Below are 9018 nucleotides of genomic sequence, written 5' to 3' on the forward strand. Positions count from 1 at the left end.
TGTAATTTGCATCATATCATTAATCATCCATTTTAGTTGAAAATGAAATGAACTTATTTTTAACACATTTATTATGTGTACATGAACTTGTATTGAATATTATTTTTAGTGATTAAGGTTTTCCTAAAATGAATAATTCAACACGACGCCTGAATGTATAAACTTGCCTTGGTGACAGCTGAAAACATTTATGAAAAATAAGATATTTCCACCCAACCTTTTTGTGAGATTATGATAACAACCATATGATTTCCCTATCTAAAACAAATCAATCAATGTAAATGATCAATCAATGTAAATTATACATAGACCACAACACATATTTCTGAATAAATGAGTATATGTAAAAAAAAATTACGTAGGAAAACAATATTTTATTGCTAACATTTTGAACCACAACCATTGTTTAAACATTTAAATAATAAAAGACAAAGTAAGATTCTAAAACACTGGAACTAGCACCTTTTTAACATGAGAACAATGTTTTGTCTTTGACTACACTTAGATGCAACAACTAGAACTTCCAGCACCTATATATTGAGGGAAAAGTTCATTGAGAGCTGCACATGTTTTATTTAATGCATGATTTTATGTCCTGCTTTGTACTGTATATGAGTATCTAAGGCTTAGAAATAGGGCCACGTTCCTCTCAGACCAACCATCCAGCTCCATGTACCTCTTGGTCACAGGGTCGGGGTTCAAGGGCAAGTCCAAGCACATGCTGTGGTCTGTATCATATGATGTTGTCTCTCATCGGCCTCCAAAAAAACGGTTGGGGCCAACGCGACTCATGGTTTTAACAAGAGCACCACTCTCTGTGTGAACGTCTTGCACGATGCCAGGGTAAACGTCCTGATCACACTCCACCCCACACCACTTTCCAATCAATGCTTCACTTTGATCTTCAACGGGCTGGAAGGCGCTGTGAGATGTGTTGGATTTTCCATCTTGGTCTGCCTCTATTTTTTCAAACAGAGTCACAGTCTGTGGAGTGCAGTGATGTGGAAAGGAACAGAAGCAACTGAGTATCCTCTGGACTGTCGCTGACGATCTGGAAAAAATGATTTCTAAAAGTTATGCACATTCAAAATATGTAATGATAGCATAGTCTAGTGATACATAGTGTAGTGATAATGTTTGTATAACAAATGGAAGATTTGACATAAAATAACCCACAACTATTACCTGGTGTATCTTCACTGTCCCACAGATTGTCTCCAGGTGATCTGGTGGGAGGGCCTCGATGCTCTTTATCGCCTTTGAGATATATAACAGTGACTGCTGTGATACTGTAGTTGGTCTGCCATGAACTGGAGGTTGGCGTAGGTTTTGCAGAGGCATGTGTCCCTATCCTGGACTGTTAGCTTGACAACCCAAAAAGGACGTATTCTAAAGAATGCATAGTAGGAAAAGTTTCTGAATTATGCCATTAAAGAAGCGCTTCTGCTTTTTCTTATTTTTCCTTCTTAGTGTGTCCTTTTCCCCTTTTGTTGCTCTACTGTTGTCATCACGTTCATAAAATCAAGTGATTTTCTCTTCTGTGGCTGTGCTAATTATGTTACACTGCTTTTTCCTGGAGTATTGAAGACTTGTTGACCTGTTTTCATTTGCCCTCATTGCTTTTGCTGAAAATTCAAATGATCCGTTTGCGGCTTTGACCAGGCCATATTTTCTCAGGATGTTGCCTCTAAGCATTTTTTAAGCCAGTTGTTTGTCCTTGGCAATGCACATTTTTTGATATTTTTGCTTTAACTCTGCAATGATGGCATTTTGAAACAATAAAATAAAATCCTTCTCAAGTTCTTTGGAGTTCCCTTCAGTTCCCTTTCTTCTTGTCTTTGGGGAATCTTTCTCCCTATTTTCTAACATTAATAATTACACATTATACAATGTTTTCCCATAGAAAAACAGTAGAAGCTCAACATTCTGGGTCAGGGACAAGGGCAAAAGTGAAATGTAGGTATAAAATACTTTTGAAAATGTCAAAATTCTTGATAGAGAGGTGTTAAAAAAAGAATGGGGTGATTGTCGTGTGAATTTAACATCTAAAGAATTTAAAAATAAAACATTCTATAAAATGTTAAAAATGTACTACCCCGAGTGCCCGTAGTTGCAAAATCATCCAAATAAGATAAACATTGGATGCAGTGCCGAAAAGATGTGAGGATACTTTAACATCAGACGAACAAAATACAACAAGTACACACTTTGAATTCCTATCGCATATTGATTGCCGAATTAAATGTGCCTTGTTGACCAGGTTTGATTAGAGCTGTAAAAAGTGATATTTCATCCAACATTTCCGTAAATGCTTGTTGATGTCCAACTGCATATAATTTCCCCCTGAAACAAAGGTTATCACTATTCAGAGACACCCACAGTTTTGTTTTCTAGGTTAATAAAAAAAGTAGTTATTTAATTAAAACATATTCCCGTCGATATCCGCAAAACATTTTGAAATGTTCTTTCAAATTTTCAACTCGGAAAAATGTAACTGCACCTAACTAGAAAACTATTTGATGTTTCATGGAGGAATTGTTTACATGTGACACAAGCTCCTCAGAAGTACAAGCGTGAGGTCGTGGAGCACCGCAATTTTAGCATTTGCGACAAATGCAAACGTATTTAATTGTCACTGACAGTGGCATTGTCGTGAGACTTAAAATCAAGTTATTAATGAATGACATACCTTTAGAAAATACTAATAGACCATCGTAATGGTCCCTAGTAGCAGAGCTATTTTCCTCGCCTCTTGCGAATCTCTACGGATAGCGGTGCTTACCAAATTTCAGTAATTTAAGCATGTATTTTGGCTAGTGCAGGAAAATCGGGTTTAGTGAAATAAAATGTTTGCATTTAAAGCTTCGGCTCAACAGGGCACACATATGTTTAGAGCCAAGATTTTAAGCAAATGTGCTTTTAGAAGAAAAATGAGTTCCCGGCTTGTTCTCGGCATTGAGACAAGCTGTGACGAGACAGGTGCGGCTGTAATGGATGAAACAGGCTTAATCCTTGGAGAATCTCTTCATTCACAAAAAGAGGTGCACCTGAAGTGGGTACAATCTTGTATTTTTTTCATGTTCATTCAACAAAAGTGATTGTCTTATTTATCAGTGCAATGCCCCCCATGGTCAAGAATCAAGATAAAACCTTGCAAAGGTCATCATGTTCTCCATTTGTATTTGATTGTAGGACTGGTGGGATTATTCCCACTGTTGCCCAGCGGCTCCACAGAGAGAACATAGGCCGCATTGTCCAGGAGGCCATGGAGAGGAGTGGCGTCACCCAGAGTCAACTGTCTGCTGTAGCCACCACAGTGAAGCCGGGCCTGGCCCTGAGTCTGGGGATAGGCCTGGACTTTAGCCTGAACTTTGTAAAGCTACACCAGAAGCCCTTCATCCCCATCCACCACATGGAGGCCCATGCCCTGACAGTCAGGATGCTCCAGCCTGTAGTATTCCCCTTCCTTGTCCTCCTAGTCTCCGGAGGTCACTCTCTCTTGGCTCTGGCCAGAGGAATCGATGACTTTCTTCTCCTGGGTCAAACACTGGATGAAGCTCCAGGGGACACTATGGACAAGGTAAAGAGTATAACTTTTTAGAAAACACTTAAGAGGCCGGTGGGTTTTTTTGGCCTTGAATTTGTGACATTTGTGTGTTCACAGGTGGCAAGACGTTTGTCACTCATCAAACACCCAAAGTGCTCCATGATAAGTGGGGGTCAAGCAATAGAGATTCTGGCTCGAGATGGAAACAGGTTGAAGTTTCTCTTCAAGCCACCAATGGGAGCGCACTATGACTGTAACTTCTCATTTGCTGGTCTGCGAAACCAGGTGACGATGTCAATACAGAAAAAAGAGGAAGAGGAAGGTAATAAATAATTCATAAAGATATAATATGCATTTATATCATAACCTTTCCTTAATCAACTAATAGAATCAGATCACTTAAATTGAAGGACAATTCCACCAAAAAACAATCTTTTGGTATTTGTTTCATTAGTCCATTGTTGATATCGGCCCAACATGTTTTGCATGTCAGCCAGCCATCAAGGTTTCGAGATGTATAACTTTCAAAATACAGAAATCCCAGCTATATTTCTTTATTTTGAAAGTTATATCTTGATCCTTGATTGCTGATATGCAAAACATTTTGGGACTATATCAACAATGGACTAATGAAACAAATACCAAAAGACAAGTTTTGTGTGAAAATGCACCTACATGTTTTTTTTCATCCAAGGTGTGGAGCAGGGAACTTTGTTGTCATGTGTTAATGACATAGCTGCTGCTACGCAGCACGCAGTGGCCTCTCACATTGCCAAGCGCACACATCGTGCCATTTTGTTCTGTAAGGCCAAAGACCTTCTGCCTTCCTGCAATCCAACACTGGTGAGTGAAATCCAATCATTGGATAGGGGTTTTCACAGCTATCAAGATGATCTAATCCACAATATTGCATTGAATGATCTCCTTCAGAAAGTATTCACTCCCCATGACTTTTTCCACTTTGTTGTGGATTTAATTGTCATTTTTTGTCAATGATCTACATAAAATACTCTGTCAAAGTGGAAGAAGAAATACTAACATTTGTAAAAAATGAACAAGAATAAAGCACTAATATACACTGAGTAAACAAAACATTAAGAACACCTGCTCTTTCCATGACATAGAATCCAGGCGAAAGCTATCCCTTATTGATGTCTCTTGTTAAATCCACTTCAAATCAGTGTAGATGAAGGGGAGGAGATAGGTTAAAGAAGGATGTTTAAGCCTTGAGACAATTGAGACATGGATTGTGTGTGTGTGTGTGCGCCATTCAGAGGGTGAATGGGAAATAAAAAATATTTCAGTGCCTTTGAACAGGGTATGGTAGTAGGTGCCAGGTGCACTGGTTTGTGTCAAGAACTACAACGCTGCTGGGTTTTTCACACTCAACAGTTTTCTGTGTGTGTCAAGAATGTTTCACCAATCAAAGGACTTCCAGTCAACTTGACACAACTGTGGGAAGCATTGAAGTCAATATGGGCAAGCATCCTTGTGGAACACTTTTGACACCTTGTAAAGTCCTTGCCCTGATGAATTGACACTGTCTTGAGGCCAAGAGGAACTCAATATTAGGAAGGTGCTCCTACTGTTCGGTATACTCGGTGTACAATGAACTCCAAAAGTTTTGGGGCAGTGACACTTTTTGTTTTGTTTTGGCTCTGTACTACAACCCTTTGCGAGGCATTGCAAAACCTCCCTGGTCTTTGTGATTGAATCTGTATTTGAAATTCACTGCTCAACTTAGGGACCTTACAGATAATTGTATGTGTGGGGTAGAGATGAGGTAATCAAATCCTGTTAAACACTATTATTGCACACAGAGTGAGTCCATGCAACTTGTTAAGCACATGTTTACTCCTGAATTTATATAGGCTTGCATAATTTGTAACAATTTTGAAAAACATAAATCTACTTTGACATTATGGGGTATTATGCGCAGGCCAGTGACACAAAATCTCAATTTAATCCATTTTACATTCCGGCTGTAACACAACAAAATTTGGAAAAACTCAAGGGGTGTGAATATTTTCTGAAGGCACAGTATTTCTACAAACAATTGTATGGTGTCCATACGGTGTCCTAAATGTTTTGCTCTGTTAGGTGGTGTCAGGAGGAGTTGCCAGTAACCAGTACATCCGAAAGATTTTGAAGATTGTCACAGACACCACTGGATTACATTTGCTTTGTCCTCCATCCAAGTTTTGTACTGACAATGGAGTCATGATCGCATGGTATGTAGAAGACTATTAGTTATTTTGGTTTTGAAAATATATAGTTAAAGTTTTATTGTCACATGCACAAGTACAGTGAAATGCTTAACTTGCATGCTCTACCCAACAGTGCAGTAATCAATATCAAAATAGTATAACTAATTTAAAAAAAAATATATATATATATATATATATATATATATATATATACACACACACACCTACTCATTCAAGGGTTTTTCTTCATTTTTTACTATTTTCTACATTGTAGAATAATAGTAAAGACATCAACACTATGAAATAACACATATGGAATCATGTAGGTACCAAAAAAGTGTTCAAACAAATTAAAATATATTTGAGATTCTTCAAAGTAGCCACCTTTTGCCTTGATGATAGCTTGGCACACTCTTGGCATTCTCTCAACCAGCTACACCTGGAAGGCTTTTCCAACAGTCTTGAAGGAGTTCCCACATATGCTGAGCACTTGTTGGCTGCATTTCCTTCACTCTGCGGCCCAACTCATCCCAAACAATCTCAATTGGGTTGAGGTCGGGTGATTGTGGAGGCCAGTTCATCTGATGCAGCACTCCCATCACTCTCCTTCTTGGTCAAATAGCCCTTACACAGCCTGGAGGTGTGTTGGGTCATTGTTCTGTTGGGGAAAAAATGATAGGCCAACCCATCTAGTTTGCGCTTAGTAAGACTATCGTCTCACATAGTGCCTTGAATTCTAAATCACAGTGTCACCAGCAAAGCACCCCCTCACCATCACACCACCTCCTCCATACTTCACAGTGGGAACCACACATGCGGAGATCATCCGTTCACCTACTCTGCGTCTCACAAAGACACAGTAGTTGGAACCAAACATCTCAAATTTGGACTCATCAGACCAAAGGACAGATTTCCACCGGTTGAATGTCCATTGCTCGTGTTTCTTGGCCCAAGCAAGTCCCTTCTTATTGGTGTCCTTTAGTAGTGGTTTCTTTGCAGCAATTCGACCATGAAGGTCTGATTCATGCAGGCTCCTCTGAACAGTTGATGTTGAGATGTGTCTGTTACTTGAACTCTGAAGCATTTATTTGTGCTGCAATCTGAGGTGCAGTTAACTCTAATGAACTTATCCTCTGCAGCAGAGGTAACTCTGGGTCTTCCTTTCCTGTGGCGGTCCTCTTGTGAGCCAGTTTCATCATAGCGCTTTGTTTTTGCAACTGCACTTGAAGAAACTTTCAAAGCTCTTGACATTTTTCACATTGACTGACCTTCATGTAATGGACTGTCGTTTCTCATATTTGAGCTGTTCTTGCCTTAATATGAACTTGGTATTTTACCAAATAGGGCTATCTTCTGTATACCATCCCTACCTTGTCACAACACAACTGATTGGCTCAAACGCATTAAGAAAATAAATTAAGGCACACCTGTTAATTGAAATGCATTCCAGGGGCCTCATTTAAAAACATTGCACAGGCACAAAAGAAGGCGTACACCACTTTCGAAGCAAACTTTTTGGGATTTATAAAAAACAAACTTGACAGGAGAATGTGCAGTCCTCCACCGACACTTTGACCCATACCTACGCACATAACCTGGAGAAATGAGAAACGGTGACTCCAAAGGCAGATGGATGAAACTCGAGAAACACTTTGAAATCGATACCATTGTTTAAAATAAATCGAAATATTACCTCACATATTATATATGAAGAGTTCCCTGGAGTGCACACAAATAAAAACACACAAGAAACATGATTTAGGATAATAAATACAAACGGAGATATGTTTTTACAAAATAACCCCTCAAATATGTTGTAGTTTAATCGGGAATCATATTTAATTGGATCTGTAATTATTAAACAATACTTGCATGTTATGAAATCTATTCTCATAAAAGGTGAACAGTAGGACAAATTACGTTTAAACTGATGCCGTTTACGATGCCTCAGTCGGACAGATACGAGTGCAGTTTATGTTATCACATGTTCGTTGCCCAGAACTGTCAATGTGATAATGGCCCTGTCATTGTCAGTTACAATCAGGGTAATTACCACACCTGAAGGTGTTAGGCAATTGGGTAGCTTTGACAATCAAAATCATCCTGTACGTCTTGCATGTCCCCCTACTCCACTCAGGAGGGATTCCCATATAGTACTGGCAAGTCGCTCAAAGGGGATTGTGTTATGGTGTCCCCTTTCCCCCGCAGCACAAACACTTAACCTTGCACAGACAATGTGCCACACTGTGTCTACCAAACAATATATTTTTTTCCTTGCTTCAACCTCCCCTTCAAGAACTTCCATTTCACACTAGGTGAAATGTATTTTTTTAGCCTTTCTGTTGCGATTTGCCATCATGCAGTCAGTATGGATGAATATTAATTAGGGGCGTTTCACTATTTATAGGCAACTTTGGGTGTTAAAAGGGTGGGACAAAATGCTCGCTCACGTGCGGCAAATTTCTTGTCGATTGTGATTTGTTAAAGGGAAACCGACGTGGGTGCGCACTGTGTTATAAATCATTATATTTTTGTGCTTAAGCACTTTGTGTTTCGCCCGTAAGCCACCTTTTGACGTGAATCCTCTGCACAGTTTTATGAGGCCCCAGGTGACTACCTCATGAAGCTGGTTGAGAGAATACCAAGAGTGTGCCAAGCTGTCATCAAGGCAAAGGGTGGCTACTTTGAAGAATATAAAATATATTTTAATTTGTTTGAACACTTTTTTGGTTACAAGGTTCCATGTGTGTTGTTTCATAGTTTTGATGTCTTCACTATTATTCTACATTGTAGAAAATAGTACAAATAAAAACCCTTGAATGAGTAGGTGTGTCAAATGTTGACTGGTACTGTATATAATAAAGAAAACATGACAAATAAGCTATAATACACAGCTTATATATGGCTTTGGAGTCCAGTGCATTCAACCACACGTTATTTCAGGAATGGAGTTGAGAGACTGAGGGAAGGAAAGGGCATCCTGTCCCATACTGAGGAGGTCAACTATGAGCCCAAGTAAGTCCAAAAAAAGATGACTCACTTCAATTGATAACAGTTCTATAGCTTAATTGTTGCCCCTTGTGTTCTAGAGCTCCCCTGGGTGTGAACATAACAGCAGAAGTGAAGGAGGCAGCTATCAAACTTCCACCATTAAAGCTGAGGGTTACGGACTGACGTTCACTTATGTACATATCCATATAATTCCTACTATTTACCATTAAACTTTTGAAATACATCCTGGCAGAAAGGACTCCATTCTGTGTT

The 9018-nt window shown here is 39.2% G+C and overlaps 1 protein-coding gene and 1 long non-coding RNA gene across 2 annotated transcripts; one reads left to right on the top strand and one right to left on the bottom strand.

The window, feature by feature from the left end:
• Positions 1 to 133: 133 nt before the first annotated feature.
• On the bottom strand, positions 134 to 2775 carry LOC112225144. Its single transcript, XR_002949543.2, has 3 exons — positions 2690 to 2775; positions 1186 to 1389; positions 134 to 1051 (listed from the first exon to the last, which is right to left on the bottom strand). It is a non-coding gene; the product is annotated as an uncharacterized LOC112225144 (long non-coding RNA).
• Positions 2776 to 2846: 71 nt separating this feature from the next.
• Positions 2847 to 8989, top strand: osgepl1 (O-sialoglycoprotein endopeptidase-like 1). The gene is made up of 7 exons (XM_024388813.2): positions 2847 to 3052; positions 3193 to 3580; positions 3665 to 3869; positions 4242 to 4390; positions 5648 to 5778; positions 8698 to 8769; positions 8844 to 8989. The coding sequence occupies exons 1-7, from the start codon at positions 2847 to 2849 to the stop codon at positions 8926 to 8928; spliced, it is 1236 nt and encodes a 411-aa protein (XP_024244581.1). The 3' UTR covers positions 8929 to 8989.
• Positions 8990 to 9018: the final 29 nt, after the last annotated feature.

This window comes from Oncorhynchus tshawytscha, linkage group LG26 (assembly GCF_018296145.1).
Source record: "Oncorhynchus tshawytscha isolate Ot180627B linkage group LG26, Otsh_v2.0, whole genome shotgun sequence".
NCBI classification, from domain to species: Eukaryota; Metazoa; Chordata; class Actinopteri; order Salmoniformes; family Salmonidae; genus Oncorhynchus; species Oncorhynchus tshawytscha.

Bases quoted from the DNA above. Each gene is read 5' to 3' on its own strand.
- osgepl1 (XM_024388813.2), top strand. From the start codon at position 2,847: ATGTTTGCATTTAAAGCTTCGGCTCAACAGGGCACACATATGTTTAGA. The intron at 3,053-3,192 runs GTGGGTACAATC...ATTTGATTGTAG, and splicing joins CAAAAAGAGGTGCACCTGAA to GACTGGTGGGATTATTCCCA. The intron at 3,870-4,241 runs GTAATAAATAAT...TTTTCATCCAAG, and splicing joins GAAAAAAGAGGAAGAGGAAG to GTGTGGAGCAGGGAACTTTG.